General features: G+C 43.1%; 1 protein-coding gene across 1 annotated transcript in view; it reads right to left on the bottom strand.

The window, feature by feature from the left end:
- Positions 1–245: 245 nt before the first annotated feature.
- Positions 246–20,710, bottom strand: part of INTS4 (integrator complex subunit 4) — a 116,573-nt gene continuing 96,108 nt past the window's right edge. Inside the window, exons 17-23 of the mRNA XM_025894321.2 lie at positions 19,282–19,362; positions 17,326–17,456; positions 11,175–11,234; positions 9,093–9,252; positions 8,744–8,887; positions 4,789–4,909; positions 246–597 (exon numbers count right to left, since the gene is read on the bottom strand). Coding sequence (XP_025750106.1) covers positions 419–597; positions 4,789–4,909; positions 8,744–8,887; positions 9,093–9,252; positions 11,175–11,234; positions 17,326–17,456; positions 19,282–19,362 — 876 coding nt within the window. The 3' untranslated portion in view covers positions 246–418. The remainder of the gene's footprint in view (positions 598–4,788; positions 4,910–8,743; positions 8,888–9,092; positions 9,253–11,174; positions 11,235–17,325; positions 17,457–19,281; positions 19,363–20,710) is intronic.

Here is a 20,710-nt window from a genome sequence, read left to right on the forward strand (position 1 = left end):
TGGGCCCTGGCAAACAGAATCTTGACTTAAAAAACAAGATTACGCTCCAGTAAGCCATTCTTTAGAGGTGGCTACAAAACTGGATCTTTGTTTCACACTGGAGGAATGTAACCATGTGATATAAATATTGAACCTATAGCCACATAATTTTTTTAAGGACCAGGAACTGGAACGGCTAGGTGTTTTCTCAACTTTATTGGGGGCGGGGGGGGTTGTCAGGGAAGGAGGAGGTGTAGACTTGAAGGTTTTTGGTTTTTTAATGCAAAATAATTTATTTTGTGCTTGACACCAGATGAGACTATACGGGTCACGGTGTTCATGCCTACACGCCATCTCCAGGTGAGGTGCTCTAGCTTCTGGCTCATTCTGCTACCTAGGAAGGGCCTTCCAGGCCTCGGCTCTCCAGACTGCTGGTGACTCAGCGCCTTGCGGGTTTGGGCATTATGTAAACTTTCACAGACTTGCTGAAGGGGATGGTGCCCTCGATGCTGGTTTCCAACTGGGGTGACACCTCGCCACCCTCGATCCACGGGGATTTTGGAATGCGGGAATTGGAGTTGTAGGCCAGCAGCAGCCTGACTTCTACCTGGCATGGTTCTGGGGAAAAAAAGACAAAAGAAATCCTCTGTGACCGGGCCACTGCAAGGAATTGGAATGAAATGTCAAGTCAAAGCAACATCAAAGATGGAAGCAGGAGGGTTTACAAACTTTCTGCTGCAGAATGGTGTTTGATGAGATGCTCAGCCCGGCTCCTGCCACCCCCAGCCCAGCTTTGCCCTGTCCATACACCCCTGCTACCCCAACTTCGTGCCTCACCCCTGGTCCCTTCAGCCCTGCCTGCTCCCACCAGCCTGCATCTTGTCCAGCGTTGACCCTTCTGTTTCAACAACCCCTTGGCTCACTGGCAAGGAGCAGGGCTGCTCTGTCCTGAGTCTGAGCTCGCAGTGGGAGTGGGAGCCCTGTTCCCACCCACGGTTTCAGGCTAAGGCTGCAGGGTGGGGAGCTCTAAAGCACACGACGTACATCTGTCTTCATCCCTTCCCCCTCACCAAACAAAGGCACGGCCCCAGCCTGAATCCTGTGAGGTCTGGGCCTGCAGATGTGCTGCTTCTCCACCACCTCCTCCTCCCGTCCCCGTGGGCTCCTTGCAGCTCAGATCCGTGGCTGATCAGAGACGAGCTAAAAACTCTGCCTCAGAGGCCTTCTGGTCTCAAGAGAGGGCCATGGGGGCCTGCACAGGGCTACTGCTAGTGGCCAGATAACCATGCTCTTCCTGTGTGGCTGGGCTTGGGCATCGGGGCTGCGCATACCACAGACCCTACCAACTTAGTGGACAAGCAGCCCTGATTAGGAAACAGTTCTAACCAAACATTCTCACCAGTGAACAGGAACCCATTTCAGGGACCTAAAATCATGTCACTAAACCTTTCTTTCTTTCAGCACGTGGCGGGTCCTAGTGAGCGAGTTAGCCCTCAGGTTGCTGACCATTTGTTGGGGACAGAGACAGTTACAAATGGGGCACAGTGCTCTAAGAAGCATGAGGAGGGAGCCCAGGAAGGCTATAGAATAGAATACCTGCTCTGTGCCAAGCATACAGCCCTGAGTTCTTACCCTGCCACACCATGAAAGACTGTCACGACTGCCCAAAAGTCCCAAGGCTCTGAGAGGTTCTAAGTGACTGTGGAAATCCACACCAGTGACAGAATGTAAACCCACTTTATAAACTGAAGCAATTAATCTTTCTGTTAACCACGTGGCTTCTACAAAGGAGGGGGAGAGAATTTCAGAAGAGCCTAAGGGCAAGTGCAAAGGACCAGGAACACAGTAAGCTTCGGATATCCTCTTAAATTTCATGTGACTGGAGCAAAATGTGCAAGTGTCAAAGATTAGCCCAATGCTAGGAAGTACAGAGGACAAGAATGAGAGCTGGATGGATCTAAATGAACAAGGGCAGAGGTCCCAGGACTTCTCAAGACCTCCCCAACCTCTTCCTAGTCACTTCCAGACTTCTCTCTAGGGAGCAGGGCAGAGATTGCACTGCTGTCCTCCAGGGAGGGAAAAGCTCCCACGAAGCCAGAGCAACCTAGCCAGCCCAAGAGCAGCCTCAGCTCCACCATTTACCAGCTACGGGGTACGAACACAGCCATGTAATATGGGGTACATTTGTAGTGAAACCAGTGCTGCTCTCATCAGACTCCAGTAACAGCTTTCCCACTATGCTCCTTTCCTTTGTCCCAGATGGCTGTCGCCAACCCCAACCACAACCCAGCCTCAACTCTCTCAGCACTTTCAGCCGAGTCCTGGCAAGGTCAGAGGACTCAACCCCAACTGTTCATTATGCCCTCTCTGCATGTAGTAAGAATGGCAATTCAAACCACTGCCCTCAGAGGAAAGGAAAGGGAAGAGAAAACGAGGAGAGACAGTGGGAGAAAAAGATAAAAGACTATGTGAGACAAATCATCATGCCTGGAAGAATAGCTCTCTTAGGAGGTATATATTCTTGCTTGCATCTTACAGATAAAGAAAATGAGACAGAGAGGTAAAATCACTTTCTCAGGATGACACAGCATGGGAGGCAGAATCTGGAATGGGGTCAGTGTGACTCAAAGCTTCTGACATGGCAGTCCCCTGCCTCTCAGAGGAGAGGCCCCTGGTAGGGAGCTGCTGAAGGACTACATGGAGGAAACACCCCTCACCACGAGGCCCCATCTCCTGGATTAGGACAAAGGCAGCACAGGGCATTCAGAATGAGAACACATTTCACTTTAGTGTCCCAGGTCAGAAGGGAACGTGCTATAATGAAAATGCAAGGGATATGGGAGTTAAGAAATCTGAGTGCCAGCCTCAAGGCCCCCCTGATCAGCTATGTGGGCCTCCATTTATGTATCTATAAAATGGGGAGCAGAATACTAATTCCTACCTCCAACTTGGTCTGAGGATTAAATGAATTTTAATTGCACATTTAAAATCCTGTATTCAATTTTCATTATTTGTTGAGCGCTTACTACATTTCAGGCTCTAAGGACACATGATACAGAGGCACTGGAGATACAGAGGTAAAGATGATGAACAAGTACCCTGCTCTTGTGGAGCCTCCATTCTAATGGGAAAGTCAGTAAACAATTACATGAGAAAACTTCTGACACTAATAAAGTGCTATGCTGAGAATTAACAGAGAGATTTGTAATAGCAATCTCTCAGAGGAGGTAATCCTGAATGAATTAGAATTCTTCAGGCTCATGACAGCCTAGATAGTAGCCCTGGCCCAGGCAAGGACTTGCTGTATGACCATGGTAAGTCAGTAGGCCCTTCCAAGACTTGAGGCTCTTCTGAGATCTAACATGCTATGATGTGCCTCTCTGAGTCTTGGCCTCCCACAACAATGCTGTCCCACGGCATATCTTTCTAGCATATCATATCCATGTCTAGGATCCCTTTTATCAGAACAGATGAGAATAAGAAATTCTAGGGGCACCTGGGTGGCTCAGTCATTAAGCGTCTGCCTTCAGCTCAGGTCATGATCCCAGGGCCCTGGGATCGAGCCCCAGATTGGGCTCCCTGGTCGGCGGGAAGCCTGCTTCTCCCTCTCCCACTCCCCCTGCTTGTGTTCCCTCTCTCACTGTGTCTCTGTCAAATAAATAAAATCTTTAAAAAAAAAAAGAAATTCTACCTTCCTGTGGTAGTGCAGAACATTCCAGGCAGCAAGGATATGAAACGAGGGATGCTCAGGGAGGAAGATCCTGGGTAAAAGCATTGCTGGATGCTCCCTCAATTGTGCCAGGCCCAGGGTCACTGATTAGATGCCCAAAGGGGCTGTCCTGATAGTTAACAGCCTACTTCCTCTTTGTGAGAACCTTATTATGTCATTAATACCCACCTAAAACCCCTGATAGAGGGAAACCATTAATAATGGCATTACTCATGTATTTAATAATTCAGTGAAAGAAAATTCTAGAAGGCATCCACCTATTTCTAAAATAAACCACATTTTGTGGCAATCATGCTTCTGAATCATCTTTAGTGATTGAGGAAATACCAGTGAGGCCAATTCTCCCCCACATTTTAGGTTCTGTAGACTGAGTCTCTTTTTCAAGTTTCTAAAGCAGCCTTACATGCTTGAAATGTCATGTCTCACGCACTTGTATTGTCCCATTTTATTCTTAAGAATTTTTAAAAATACTTAGGTAACTTCCCTATCTTTTCACAAATTATTAAAGTATCACGTTAAACCAGCCCATGTGGGAAGGCAGGGCAGTAATAGTTGTCATTTTACTTGTTTTAAGGGAATGAACTGAATGGTTCATATACAAAAACAGAACAATTTCAATTTGGGGGGTAAGAAACTAAAACTGCTTAATTTCCAGACAGAGCAAGCCTCAGAACTAACTCCTAGGTGGAGTACTATCATCTTCATTTTGAAGGTGAGGAAACAGTTTCAGAAGGGAGAGTAGCTTGTCCAAGGCTATGCAGGAAGTCAGTGGCAGAGTTAGGACAAGAAAATAGTGTGCTGGCATCCAGCCAAGGACTCCTTTCATGAGATTCCATTCTGTTATAATCTCCTGTATATCTTCTGACAAAATCTTGTGCCTCAAGCAATCAAAGCAATGCAGCAAATGAGTCTAAATGCATCCAGTATGGGTTTTTAAACTCCTTAAGAAATCAAGTATAGTCCTCAGCAGGCCTGACAGAACTGTGTATTTTGAAAAGTGCAAAAAATCGAATGCCTACAGGTAAGTGTGATCCCCAGGAACATATTTTCCTGTCCACCCTGGTCCACTGACCCCTTACCTGTCCAGGCAGTGTGGGAGAGGTACACCTGAGTGATAAGCCGGTGGCGGCCTGGGCCAGGATTCCGGAAGTCGGCTGGCTTAGGATGAATCATCTGAGCCTGGCCATCTGGATATGAGACCTAAGAGGCGAGAGAAATGAGAAAAAGGGACAGAAGAGCTATGAGTTTCAACAGAACTGTGCTGTCTTTTTTGAACCTCAAAAGAGGAGGAAAAAAAGACACTAGCCTTCATTAAAAACTGTGTCTGGGGGGGGGGGGGCAACACTGTTGCCATCTCTGTATTCCCTGCCCCAGCACAAAGCAGTGTTTGGGAAATGTTCCCTGAATTCATGGTGAAGAAGTGATAGGAATAAAGTGCCTCTACTAAGTACAAGAATAGGTAAAAATACTAATCTTGATGTGAAAAGCCTTCCCAGGCACCCCCATCAGGATGACTTTCTCTCTCTTTGGCTCTCAATCATATCATGGGCCAGCATCCAACACCAACCACCAAGTTTTAAGAATAATTTTGTAACTGCATTCTCTCCGCTAGATTATAAGATGCTAAGATGCACATTCTACTGCTCTTTCTGTCAATGAAGGGTCTGCTCTGTTAAAAAACAAAACTCAACCAAGTAAATTTGAAGATCTAATTGGCTTTATTAAGAGTCTAGCAAGTAGAGAGATGTTCTGAAGAGCTGTACAAAATGGGAAGGACACATTCCTGGAATAGGTTGAAACAGTAATTAAGTCTTGGTTTCCTGTCGTGGGGGGCAAATGACTCCAATTTGGACTTGTTTTGTTGTTGTTTTTTTTAATAGCTGGCCAGTTCTCAAATGTCACACACGGCCAGAATACCTTCCTCACACCTCAGGAGAGCCTCACCGCTATCTGTGTGGACAGCCTCTTGCACTCCACAGTATACAAAGGAACTAAATCAACAAATGCAGCTTACCAGAGAACCCGAGGGCCCGGGATATGGAAATCTACTGAGAAGGACAAAGTAGGGAACCGCACAGGCCTTTCATCTTTGAAACTCTGGAGAGGCCTGTCTCAGCCCACGTGCCCCATAAGAAGATTTCAACTTCCTCCATGTTGATCTCAAACTTTCTAATTGTTTAAGTTCTTCTTTCCAGTTTATTTCTTAATTCAGGCAAAAGACCCAGAAGGCAAAACATCCTCTGATGGTAACCAAAACTACCCCTCAAGTAATAACAACTGCCCTGAGCCAGCAAGATCACCCGTGGTTAACTCCAAGACAATGAGCGACTTGAACTTCACTGCCCACCTGCAAGTACCCACTGACCTCTGTCCCACATTTTCCTCACAGAAACCTCTCTCAATCTTGTCAGCACTTGGGAGACCGTCTTGGAGACACTAGTCCACTGTCCTCCCGGGTTGGCCTCACTGAAAGGAATTCTTGTCTTGTTTCACCACCACTCCTTTCTCTGTCTTCGGATTTGGTCAACGACAAGTGGCCAGGCGCCCTTGCACCCCGGTACCATGGCTACACTAATCACCTTCCACCTGCCCAGAACAGAAGTGCTGGTCTGGACAGCACCTTCCTACCATCAGAGCTGCCCCGCAAGGGGCAGTGAGTCCCCCACCTCCCCACCTGTAGAGGCGGCAGAACAGTCTGGCCATGCATGTGGTACAGTGGCCTTGGAGACTTTTCAGTAGAGTCTAGCTTGTGACCCTTAAATAATCTGCCTGCAATTTCATTTATGCTCAGTTGGTCACTGAACTTTTTCTCAGGGATAAATGTGAAACAGTAGTTCTCAACTCTAGCTGCACATTAGAATCACTTAACAGTTCTTAAGGAAAAAAAAATACTGGTACTCATGGGCCCTACTCTCAGGATTCTGATTTAACTGGTGTAAGCTGAGGCCTGTGCATCATTACTTTTTAATGCTTCCTGAGTAATTCTAAAGTGCAGGTAGGGTAGATAACCACTAAGGTGGGGGGAAAAAAAACCTGTAGTACAACTTCACAGCCAACTCAGAATTAGTTCTTTGTAGGTCTTATGATTTATAATAAAGAATTCCTTTAAAAAAGAAAAAAAAAAGGAATTCCTACTGGGAAGCCAGAGGTTTTTTTCCCTCTACTGTCACCATTGGCAAATCTTCAGGGCCCGACTCATTCTTTTTCTCTTCCAGGAAGCCTTCCCTGCCTGTTCCTGGCTATCTGTCTTCAGACTTACTGTCAATGCCTGCATCCCTACTTCTATTCATAGCCCTTCTGCCTAAATACCTCCGCTAGCCTTTAGCCTTTGTTCTTACTGATCCTTTCACACATACCTCCCCCTGTACCGGTGTCTCCACAAAGCCCTTCTTTTCCTCAGCCTCCAACCACACTCTCCTAATTAATTCTCTCCATCGTGTGTATGTGTATTTTAAGTATATTACAGAATTTTTTATGGTAGCTCAAAACTGGAAATAAACCTGTAGGGGAGGAAAATTAATTTTCCCTCTGGCTAAGATCACTCCTATAATAAGACAGATAAATAGGAAAAAAACAAACACAAGTTTAATAAGTATACATTCTGTATCCATGGGAAAGACCCAGGAAAACTGATTAACTCCCTGAAATGGCTCAAGTCATCACCTTAAATACCATCTTCCATTAAAGACAAAAGAAAGGCGTTGCGGTGGGAGGGAACCAGTTTTGGTTCAATGAACAATCACAATAAAGAAAGGTAAGGTTGTTATAAAAAAAAAATTTTTTTTTTTTTAAAGTAATCTCTACACTCAACATGTTGCACGCTCCACCAACTGAACCGGCCAGAAGCCCCTGTTATGCAAATTTAAGTTGGTGCCTGCCCCACTGTTAAGAGTTTCTAGAGATTTAGTCATCCTTCTCTTCCTGGTACAGAGGGAGATACCTTTACAAATGGTGATCTCACTTATAAATGTAAATTTACCTCATAAAAGGGCAGCTTCTCTGTTTTCCAAGATTCTCCTGTGTCTTCAGCCTCTCAAAAATAATTATCCCCAAATAATCTTTATGCCAAAGAGCCAGATCTGGGGTGGCATACTGTGCTCCCCTTCATTCCTGCCTTTGAAACTTCCAAGTGGTTTCACACTCTGGAAGCTGAGTCAGTACACAGCTCCATTACTTCACTGAACCAGTCAGTGTCTTGTTCTTGAGAATAAGTCCGCTCCATTTCAAGAGCTGGGTCTTATTTCAGAAGGCAGTGTTGCACATGAGTTCCCAAAATTAGGCCTATAGTACGTGAGCAATCAGGTATTTAGTAAGAAACCACGGTATTCTGATCCTGTGCACATTTGAATGATGACTGAACTTTGGTTTTATAACTGCATGTCCATTTGTCTTTCACTGACACTGTGTATCCTGAGGGCAGGAATTCTGACACCTCTGCAACCCTAGTGCTTATCATGTGCAACAGGGTAAGCATTGCTAAGTGGATGGATGGATAAGTGGGTGGATGGAGGAGTGAGCAGTAGTCTTTTTGCAGACTGTCTAAATTGATTAGTGTCTCTACTGCATTTGGCATGTGTCTCTAATATATCTAATTTAGGAAAAAATACTCCCTAGCGCTTGCTTTTTTCAACCCTTAAATTTTGTTCACCAAGCTGCCCCACCCACAGCCCGGAAAGGACTCGTTTATTATAGTCTGCTTGTAGCCCTGAAAATACCAAGTCTTCACCTCACGTTACAAAACTAGAAAGGCCCCTGTCATTCAGTAAACACTTACTGGGTATCAGGGGCTTTATATACTTCATCTCCTTTCAACGTCAGTTGTTCCTATTTGTTAGTTGTAGAACCTGAGCTTCAGAGTTTAAAGTACCTTGCTCCAAACCACAATCAGCAGAAGAGATGGAATTCACACTCAGACTCTCTCATAAAGACTCATCTCCCCCTTCTCCCCCCACTCTCTGTCCCTCAAGTAGAAATCACAGGGCTGCTGAAGTTACAGTCAATGTGGAAGACCCATGGGGACAAACCCTGACAGACCTGGACCTTCACAGTGCTCTGAGGGTCCTGCACGTGTTCCAGGGTTGCATCAACATCCAGGGCCACAACCAACCCAGACGTAAACCGCAAAGGGTTGTCTGACTCGCCTGCTGGCTCAATGATGGTGGCCGAAGCTTTGTGGATCTGTAAGCAAGAAGAAAACACAGTGATTCTAAAGCCAGGTCATCCCTGGGCAACAAAGTATGATCCATGCACCCTTCTGTCTCTGGATTAGCAGGGGGACATATGGGAGCCAATCAGCGGAAAGGCCCTCGCCCAGATGCTCAACTCGTCAAAGAAGATCCACCAAGGTGAACAGTTCTGACTGTCTGAACAGACTTGGCCTGACCTGCTCTGGAAGGGGAAGGTGCAAGAAGGTACTCTGTCGCAGCATGGTCTGTAGAATTTTGACCACTTCTACAGGTTTGGACGTCATGAGTCGGGGCATAAGGTCGAGAAGTTTGTCCACAAAGCTGTCCTGTAGGTGGGGCAAATCAGTGATAAAACACCTGGAGGAACAAACAGAGGCAACTGACTAGGCATTCATTTACACTGGCTGAACCCCAAACATGCCAAACCCTGAGGGAGATGTGATGAACTGAAGGAGCTCACGGTTCCCGAATGAGAAAGCCAGGCACCCAGATAATTATGCCCTGGTGATATGATCATCCTAAGAGCCCTGTTTACTGAATACTCGTATGTGCCAGGCATACTCTGTGTTTTACTTCATCTTATTTAGTCCTCCCAGCAATCCTGTGCATTGTTGGAATTATTATTTTCATATTATAGATTCATTAAGTAATTTAAAAATACGTCTTTAAGACTTAGCAAGTGCCAAGTACTATCACAGGCACCAGGGACATAACAGTGAGCAAAAGAGAAGAAAATGCCTATCTTAATGAGGCTTATATTTGTTGATAGGAACACTGAGATTCAGAAAAAATGATGTTGCACTGAAGCTTTAAAAAGTTAAGTAACTCATCCCCCGTGCTGATTCCATAGTAATTCTGCCTTGTAAAAGGAGACAGTCAAAAAATATTTCACTGAGGAGGTGATAGTGCAGGGATTCAGGGGCTGAATGAAGTCCAACTCTAAACAACAGATGAGGAACTCTAAATGACTAGCTCTAAACGACAGATGAGGAATTTTGGCATACCAGAGTTATCACCTTCCCAAAAGTCTCCTCAACCCAACTGTGCAAAAACACTTTCCACCTTAAAGAACCTAAAACCAAAAGTAAGGCATGAACTTAGTTGAGATTTTTTTTTTTTTAAGATTTTATTTATTTATTTCACAGAGAGAGAGGAAACACAAGCAGGGGGAGTGGGAGAGGGAGAAGCAGGCTTCCCACGGAGCAGGGAGCCCGATGCGGGGCTCGATCCCAGGACCCTGGGATCATGACCTGAGCCGAAGGCAGAGGCTTAACGACTGAGCCACCCAGGCGCCCCTTAGTTGAGATTTGAATCCAGGATCTTAAAGGGCTGAGCAGAGTGTATCATTTGCTAGAGAGCAACGCCTATTGGTGAAGTGTGGTATTGCAACTCAGCCCTACAGGAAGCTCTATCACCCACTTACATGAAGGTTGACTATATTAGAGTCATATAAACTTCAGGTTTGGTGAAGTTCATGGGGGCGAAAATGAGGGGTGGAAGAATGAAATATCAGACTTAATATATGTTAGACTAGGGGGGCCTGAGTGGCTCAGTCCGTTAAGCATCGGCCTTCAGGTCAGGTCATGGTCTCAGGGTCCTGGGATCAAGCCCCGCACTGGGCTCCCTGCTCAGCGGGGAGCCTACTTCTCCCTCTGTCTGCCGCTCCCCCTGCTTGTGCTCTCTCTCTCTGACAAATAAATAAAATCTTAAAAAAAAATAAATGTTAAGACTATACAATCTTATAAATGCCTTCCTCCTAGTATTATATTGCCAGCACAGCATGTGTCTGGTCACTAACTCAACTACCACTTCTTTGCCAAGGCTTCCACTCATCTACTGCATCTGTTTTAACCAATTTATTCCACACAGAATTCTGAGAAAACAGCTGTACTGCAGAATAAAAATTATTTACAGAATTATGGCACAATTTTTTGTAGATTATAGAAAAATATGGAAATTTAAGAACAGTGGTGAAAAGAAAAGAAAACAAGTTACAATTTCTCAACAAAAAAGTTTGTTTTACCACGTAGTTCTTGTCTTTTTAGTGGCCCAACTGAATGCTGAATCGAAATGATTCCTGATGTTTTCATTATACCACTGTACGTTTAGCTGAGTTTAAAGAAGTTTATATAGCACTAAAAAAAATACACAATTAGGGCACAGTGCCACAGAAAACAGGCTGGCTGCACTGGGTTCTGGCCTGTGACTGCTCTTGTTGCCCTGTATGTGCTGTCTGCACAACCAAGGTTTAACAAGCTAGAAGGTGATGAAACAATTACCTCTGAAAAAAGTCCACTTCCTGTAAAAACTTTTCACACATCCCAAATAAGGGGTCAACTCTGTAGAAAAAGAGAAAAACAAATAATACACATATTTTGCTTATGTATTCTTCCAACTGAGGAATGAGGACCAAATTCCCAGAAACCTGAGTCTACATGAAAGGAGAATGAGTATAGTACACTATCAAAATTATCTCTAAGAGAAAGAGCAGACTCCTAATGGACCCAGGGGAAAATATCTGCCAGGATCCCAAGGCCTGATTCAGACCCTGCAGTGACTGTTGGGCTCAACGAAAGCTCAAAGTCAAGGGCTATCCTAGGCCACACCTGGCATCAGACTGACCGAGGATAAAGGACAGAAGCACTGCTTGCGGGCAGTGCAGCCTGATGCTACTCCTCTGCGGGAGTCTTCCCAGCTCTCCACTCAGCAGTCCATAGAGCCATCTGGGAGCTCTGATCTTGCCCAGGACGGACAGCTCGGGGGCAAGGATAGGACATCTACATCAGGTGAGTCTGGAGACTATCCTGGCTTAGAAGCCTCATGCTGCACAGGGGCTAACATCTCTTGAAACAAATCCATAGGGATACCTTCCAGGGTCCCCACAAGGGATATGCCTAGTTATAAGAATCACTGCACTCGATGGAGCCCAAAGCTATGGTGTCTGCATCAGGCAATCACAGTTCACTGATGGTTCCTTCTGGTCTATAGGCAATTTTCTCAGTGATCATTTTTACTATGGCAGTGTTACCTAGTAATACAGCTGATGCTACCAGGTCTCTAGGGAATAGACCTAGAAAGTTAACTGAAGGTCAGATTCTCATGACGAAAGGGAAAAGGTTTTGTTACTACTTTGCCCACAGACACAGACTATGTTCTTTCTTCACTAATTGGCTCTTTTTGTTTCCTGTAATTTCTGAATGAAACTTCCCATTTATTTTCATTAATATATTATTCATTAGAGGAGAAAAGTGCCAGTAAAGAAAAACAGACAAATACTCTTTCCTTATATAAAAACATGGAAGAAAATGGTGTTAAGTTTCTTTTTTTAAAAAGATTTATTCATTTGAGAGAGAGCGCGTGCACATGAACAGGGAAGCAGGGGGAGGGGCATAGGAAGAGAGAGAATCCTGACACAGACTCCCCACTGAGTGCAGAGCCAACACAGGGCTCTATCCCATGACCCATGAGATCATAACCTGAGCCAAAACCAAGAGTCGGCTGCTTAACCAACTGAGCCACCCTGGGGCCCCACTGGTGTTAAGGTTCTTAATAACCTAGTTCAGTCTTTCTACTAAAATGTAAGCTCCATGAAAATAGGGATTTTGTATTAATCATTCTGATACATGATATACTTCCTGACACAAGGAGCTATTAAAATAAATATCTGTTGGGGCCCCTGGGTGGCTCAGTTGTTAAGCATCTGCCTTCTGCTCAGGTCATGATCCCAAGATCCCGGGATCAAGCCCCACATTGGGCTCCCGGCTCCACGGGAAGCCTGCTTCTCCCTCTCCCACTCCCCCTGCTTGTGTTCCCTCTCTCGCTGTGTCTCTCAAATAAATAATCTTAAAAAAAAAAAAATCTGTTGAATGAACAAGTACATGAGAAATGACAAATGGAAACTTACTCTACAAGCAACATGCATTTGAATTATTTTCCTAAAAAGCAAGTAGCACTTGAAACTTAACTCTGATAAACAACCAGAAATGGAACTGAAATTTGATAGTGAGGTCCACCCGCCGAAGATCTCCAGGAGTGAGAGGGCTGGAGACCTCCAGTGAAGCAGGGGCTGAAAGGAAGGTAATTCAGCCAAGCAGTGTCAGTGTAGGGCCTCCTTATCAAGAGTTATCTTGGAGAGCTTCCAGACAGTAAAATACAGATTGGGGAACCCTCCCTAAACCCTAAAACAGAGCAGGAAGCCTCACTCACCTGCATGCTAGGTGAAGTAGGCTTTACCACTAAGAATGCCCACTTTTTTCTTGGTGTGAGGAAAGAAAGCAGGGGAAAACTGAAGTCCACTGGGGAATCAAACACTGACCTATAGTCGACTTTTGTTTATAAGTATGCAAAGACAATGGGAAATTTTTAGATGTTAAAAAGATAATCAGGGCTATAAAGGAAACCAAGCAGACCTCAGTGAGATAAAGTCAAGGCATGAAAGCACAGAAAACTTATTAAAAATTCTAATAACTAATGTCAGTGAGATTAAAGAGGAGATCTGAAAGGACACTACACTGATAAAGCAAGAAACTGTTATTAAAGGGGCACACGGAAGAAAGCACACTCGGAAATAAACAGGAATAATGAAATCAACTCAACAGTAAAGGAATACTACATTGAAAAGTGATGAAAACTGAAGTAGACCTTAAAAGAGCATATTGAGGAATTTACGCAAAATACAGAGTAGAAAAACTAAGAAACTGAAATTATGAGAAAAAAGATGAGAGACAGGGCAAACAGATCCAGAGGACACAATGTCCAGTATGAGAGACTGGAGGGGATGGAAGGAGTGGTGAGGAGAAAAATACCCTAGCCAAAAGCAAAGCGTGTACTTCAGCGTCCCCCTGAAGGTCAGTGAGAACACTGGAAAAGACAACAACAACAAAAACCCCCACATACCTACACATGTCCTGGTAGAGTTTCTGAATTCTAAAAAGAAAAAAAAAATTTACAGCTCTGAACCAAGAAAAATAAGCTCCCTACAAAGGAAAGAGAACCAGACAGACATCAGCCAGCCTAAATATAACACTAAATACTAAGCAGCAACACAGCAATATTGACAGAATTCTGAAAGAATTCCAGTTATGTAGAAGAGCGAAAGAAAGGCAGTTTCAGACATGCAGGGTCTCTTACATACTTATTCAGAAAAACAATCACTAGAATGCTAGAATGTGTTCCAGTCAAATAGTAAATTAGAACAAGGAATGTCAATCGCTTCTCGGCCTTTTGGCTAAGATCAAGTGTAGAACAAGGAATGTCAAAAAGCAACTGCAGTACCAAAAAAAAAAAAAAGTGGTGAGCAATTTGGAACTAATTTTGAAAAAATACTTATAAAGATTAATGCATACTTTAAGAACAGATTCTTAAAATAAGAGATACATTAAAAAAGAATAAGCTGATGGGCGCCTGGGTGGCTGAGTCGTTAAGCGTCTGCCTTCAGCTCAGGTCATGATCCCAGGGTCCTGGGATCGAGCCCCTCATTGTGCTCCCTGCTCAGTGGGAAGCCTGCTTCTCCCTCTCCCACTCCCCTGCTTATGTTCCCTCTCTTGCTGTGTCTCTCTGTCAAATAAATAAAATCTTTAAAAATAATAATAATAATAAGGGGTGCCTGGGTGGCTCAGTCGTTAAGCGTCTGTCTTCGGCTCAGGTCATGATCCTGAGGTTGTGGGATCGAGCCCTGCATCGGGCTCCCTGCTTGGCGGGAGGCCTGCTTCTCCCCCCCCCCCCCACTCCCCCTGCTTGTGTTCCCTCTCTCGCTGTCTCTCTCTCTCTCTCTGTCAAATAAATAAAAAAAAATAATAATAATAATAAGCTGAAACTAAATTCTAAATTATTTAACAGCTATGAGACAATCAAATAAAAACACACTAAAACTTTCATCTTGATTTGAGGTGAACTTGATAGAGGTAATCATAAAGTCTATTTAACTTTTTATGCTGATAAATATAAGTGGAATACGTTTATTAAAAATATAAGTAAAAATACTATTTATACATAAACTAATGTGAGCTAACATTTATCAAGTGTTTACTCTGAATGAGTCAGGCAGTATTTTAAGAGCTTTATGTTTAATAATTTGATAAACGTTACAATAACCCTGTGGGGGTGAAGCAGATACTATTATTATCCCAGTTTAACTTAGCGGGAACAAACTGAGGCATAGTAAGTCTTAAGTAACTTGTCCAAGGTCACTAAGTTTGCAAATGGTGGGAGTCAAGATCTGAGTCTAAGCAACAAGGAACCATAGCCCTCTTAACTGCTATGTTCTGCCTCTCACTTGAAAAGGTCAGACGTCGGGTCAGAACTTTCAAACCCTTGGAAAAAACAAAGAAAACAACCAATCTAGCAAAAGTCAAGAAAGAAAGAAAAAAAAAGGCAGGAACGCATACAAATGGGAAGTATAAACTACTACAGCATGAGTTAAAGAACAAATATATTAGTCTTTGTATAATGACGTGGAAAAATGGAATATCACTGGATGAAATGAAAAGAGGCAGAACATAAAGTATATTATGATTCCATTTATATTAATACACACATTTATAATCTATATTTATCTGCCTTGGGAAGAGTCTATTGACAGTTGTTTCAGAAGGGGTAGATTGTCAGGGAACCTTCACTTAATCTGCAATATTTAAATTTTTTACAATAATCATACATAAAATGAAGAAGAGATATATATGTGTGTGTATATATATACATATATATACATTTTTTTTAATAAAAAAGTCAAAAAAAGTATAGATGCAAAAAGGACGCCTGGGTGGCTCAGTCGGTTAAGTGTCTGCTTTCAGCTCGGGTCATGATCCCAGGGTCCTGGGATCGAGCCCCATATCTGGCTCCCTGCTCAGCGGGAGCCTACTTCTCCCTCTCCCTCTGACCCTCCCCTCCCAGCTTGTGTCCTCTCTCTCTCTCTGTCTCAAATAAATAAAATCTTAAAACAAACAAACAAACAAAAAAAAACTAGGGGCGCCTGGGTGGCTCAGTCGGTTAAGCGACTGCCTTCGGCTCAGGTCATGATCCCAGGGTCCTGGGATCAAGCCCCACATGGAACTCTCTGCTCAGCAGGAAGCCTGCTTCTCCCTCTCCCACTCCCCCTGCTTGTGTTCCCTCTCTCGCTGTGTCTCTCTCTGTCAAATAAATAAAATCTTTAAAAAAAAAAAAAAACTAGATTCCAACACAAGCACCTTTCTTTGCTCAGCTGTGACTGGCAAACAGAGGGATTAAACATTTGTTAAATGAATGACAAGATGCTATCTCTAAGATTAAATCACCACCTGATTTTATCAGGTCACTATCAAGATAAGTAAAGAAATAAAATAACATTCAGAATGTCCTTTCTTTTTTTTTTTTTTTAAAGATTTTATTTATTTATTTGAGAGAGAGAGAGAATGAGAGAGAAAGCACATGAGATGGGGGGAGGGTCAGAGGGAGAAGCAGACTCCCTGCCGAGCAGGGAGCCCGATGCGGGACTCGATCCAGGGACTCCAGGATCATGACCTGAGCCGAAGGCAGTCGCTTAACCAACTGAGCCACCCAGGCGCCCCAGAATGTCCTTTCTGACCTGGTATTTTTCAGCGCGTAAACACTCGTATTTCTTTCTCTATGACACTTTTAGACCAACACAACTGCTAGACTGAGCATCAGCTGCGTCTTCCACCTGGGAATGAGCTATTACATTGTATCAAATCTACGATACCATCATTCTTAAGATGCACCTTTATTTTATGAAACACCAAGAAACAAAAAAACCCACTTTCAAAGTATGGCACACCATCAAAATACCTAATTTCAGAGAAGTTAAAATTTTAAATGTGCATTTTAGAATCAATTAAATATGGAAATTCTATTAGAAAGTCTGATAGTGAGCTCTTACTATGTACCATGTTAAGTGCTTCTACATGTATCATCCCATTTATTCTTCATGAAAACCCCATGAGACAGATGCTGTCATCATCCTCTTTTTACAGACAAGGAAACAAGGCACAGGGAGGCTAAAAAAACAGCATCCATAATCAAACAACTAGTAAATGGAGAGGTCCGGGTTTGAACAAGGTAGGCTTACTGCACAGTACATTCTCTTCTTTTGTCTAACTGCCTGGGAGAGCTTACAAGTCCCTTCAGAAGAGAAAATATGGTTCTTGGCACTAAATTCTTAAAGAAATCTATCAAGGACCATAAAGAATATCCTTGTTGCCTATTGACCTACGTTGTGCTGTAGGTAATGGAGAGCCACTGGATCTTTCCAGAGATCCAGTCTGACCCAAAGATAGAACCTGGAATATCTGAAAAAATGAAGAGTTTTTATACTGTTTAGCAAATTTTTCCTAAGTATCTTTTCACTTCCCATTAAACTTGGTGAGATCTCTGAATATATCTGGAAGAGTCCTTGAAAGGACTGTGCCACCCCTTTTGGCCAGCCACACATCTTACCCTCGAGTGGTCCGTGCTGTTACTATAAGTTGCAAGGCTTTGGCCTGCAGCCTCATGTGATGTATAATCACCACCTGCTTATTCTCCACACCACTGTACATGAACTCCATTTTATAGGTCTCTTCCATGATCTATAAGGAAAGGTAATTAACGATCAGTAAAAATATCATAATGGTCTTGATAGCAGCACAGAATTCTAGGTGAAATTCTGACCTGAGTTTTTTTAATGCCTGTGCTTTAACACTGAACTGAGATTATTTAAGTACCTACAGTGAGAGAAATTAGGATAATTTGAGAGAAATTAATAGGTGTTGAGAGAAATTAATATAGTATGTCTTACGAAAAGAGAATAAGTTGTTTTGTCAGTTAAAAAAAAAAAAAGACTTTCATCCAGTAATAAAGTCATCTTAGTTGATGATGTGAAGATCTGAATAGTTCAATCACTGATAAAACCTAAAGCACTGCTTACTGCCCTACACCAAAACTACTATGCTGTGGGAACAAATGAATAAACACTGTGTAGGAAACCCAATCCTAGGAAAAGTCCTCAAAAATTTAGCATCAGGAACCATTAGCCATGTGTTAATCATCCAGACAGACTGTTCCATGGGCTCGGTCTATTGATGGGAATTTGGAGAGGAGAACAAGCGCAGAAAACAATGTCTATGACCTCAGCTCGAGCCCAGTGCATTAAGCTCTTGCTCTATTCTATCCAAATGAGCTACTCCCATCCAAATGACGCTTCTTTCCCCATTCTGTGTTTCCCTTCCTTTGAGGGCTTTGGGGTCAGAGAAAGGACTCCAGGCTCTCCCACAACTGCCAGAAAGACAAGTTACCTAATTATATAGTGCCTCAGTTTCCCTATCTGGAAATAGGGAAGAAGTAGCCCCAAAGTCATAAAACTTAAAGGATAAAATGGAGCATGGAAAGCACTTAGCACAGTATCCAGCACCCAGCAATGGTAACTCCTTTCCCCTTTCTCCTCCAGACTACTGCTCCCTGGTCCCATCTCTCCGATTCTGGGGCTCTAGTCATCAGGTTCTACTCCCCTACAAAAAGCCACACAGCAGGTCTGAGAGGAAGTCTAGATCAGAGGAGAGATCAAGCAGAGTAGTGGGAAGAAAACACAGTGTGTACCAGAGGATCTGGGCTCAATTCCCTAACTCTACTACCTATAGCTCTATAAATTTAACTTTGCTGAGCCTCAACTACTTCATCTATAAAATGGACTTAATGTTTATTCCTACCTAATGGGATTACTGTGAGTGTTAATTAAAAACAGACTTGAAATCATTTAGTGAACTGTAATGTAACAATCATTAGCTTGCTATTGGGTCATAATCACTGGGTCATATATAGACCCACTATCTGGAAGACAGGACCAGAAGAGTTCACCAAATCCCAATACCTAAGAATGAAGGGTAACTGCTCAAAGCTAGAAAGAAACTCAAGGCAAATATAATTAAATGCTACTTAATGAACTGAGGAGTACATAAGGACCTTTCAACATTCAAAAGATGGTACAGGCTAAAAATATACACAACTTCAAAATGAGTTCAGCTACATTTTCAGATGAAGATTCATGACAGTATTTACTGGATTATAATATATCTGAAATATAAACTGTAAGAATTTACAACACTAAAGCACCTTAGAAATCATCCAGTTAAACTGCCATATTTTAGAGAGAAGGAAAAATCCAGGGAGGTTAAACAACCTTGATATCACCCAACAAATGAGAGGCCGACCCGGGACTAGAACCCAGGTCCTCTGACTCCAAAGCCAGTGCTGTGTCCCCTAATTATGCTGCTTCTCACATCACTAACATCTGTCACAGGTTGGTACTGAGGAGGGCACAACAGAGGCGTGGAGCCATCTGGAAGTCTCTGGCTCCAACTTAGACAAGACAATTCCTGGACAGAGATCCATCTGAGAAGAAGGTCCCAATATGCTTACCTGTTTTGCTGCTGCGGAGGCCAAATCACTCTGCTTCAAATACAAAGGGGCAGCCACATTCCATAGTTTTTCTTGCAAGGCCTACACAGACATATCAGGAGAGAACAGAACACAGAGGTCACCAAGACTGGTATATCATTTGAAGCTTCCGTGTTTGTTTTGCTTTGGAAATCTCCTGGATCAGGACTTCCTCTCAATCTTATTCTTTTAAGCTAATAAGCCCTGCCTATTACAGAGAAAGAGGAAACCAAAGGCTTGAACTCCTCCCTATTCAATCCAATTCCTGGTCCAAAGGACTTATATCCAGATCAGACCAGTGCTTGCAAGCAGAGGGCAGGAGCCACGCAGGTCTCACTATAATGTGCAAGCAAGCCAGCCTCCACCGCTCTCGGCGCTTTTTGTTCCCAGCGCCACTACACTACTCTGGCCGCCTAGACCCTTCCTCCGTGACTGTGGTTCTTTTACTCTGTTCACTATCCTTTGAAGAACCCCATCACCTTACTGACATACCCACACTAGAAATCAAGAAGCTTTCCTAGATTCCTCCCTCTCCCTCAATCTCTCTATGTTCAAAAGTATCACGAGGAGCCACAATTTTACCTCCCATCTCTCTCCTCTCAGCCATATGGCCCCATCTCTCATTTCTCTCTAAACCTCTGCCATAGTCCCTTATTTTCACAGTCCTTCTTAATTATAGATATAACCTAACAGTTTTACAGAAAACATAGACTAACAATGTCCAATAGAAATGTAACACACACCATATATATAATTTTATAAATCTAGTAGACACATTTTTAAAAGTAAAAAGAAACAGGTGAAATTAATTTTGACAATATAGTTTACTTAACCCAGTATATTTAAGATACAGTTTCACTATAAAATCAGTATTCTAAAAGTTAATAGTTAACATTGTTTTTTCATACTAAGTCCCAAAAATCACTGTGTATTTTGCATTTATAGCACATCTCAATTTGAACTAACATTTCAAGTACTCAGTAGTCACATATGCCTGGGTGACTATCCAGTTAGATAGTAGCAGATCTAAACTATAAATACAGAAATTTTTAAAGCACACAAATCATTCTACCCTTAACAGAGTTATTGTTTTTGAAAACTCACTTCCAATCATTTCTCATATATATGCTTTTTATATAGTTGTAGTCTAAAAGCAGAATTGTGTATGCTTTTTTTTGTACATAACATTACACTGGGGGCACTTGGGTGGTTCAGTTGGTTAAGCATCTGCCTTCGGCTCAGGTCATGATCCCAGGGTTCTGGGATCGAACCCCACATCAGGCTCCCTGATCAGCAGGGAGCCTTCTTCTCCCTCTCCCTCCTGCTCTCCCCCTGCTTGTGCTCCACTCCACCACGCACCCCCCGTCAAATAAATAAATAAAATCTGAAAGAAAGAAAGAAAGAAAGAAAG

This window comes from Callorhinus ursinus, unplaced genomic scaffold, assembly GCF_003265705.2.
Source record: "Callorhinus ursinus isolate GAN/ISIS: 27379988/994484 unplaced genomic scaffold, GSC_fseal_2.0 scaffold35, whole genome shotgun sequence".
In the NCBI taxonomy this organism is placed as follows: Eukaryota; Metazoa; Chordata; class Mammalia; order Carnivora; family Otariidae; genus Callorhinus; species Callorhinus ursinus.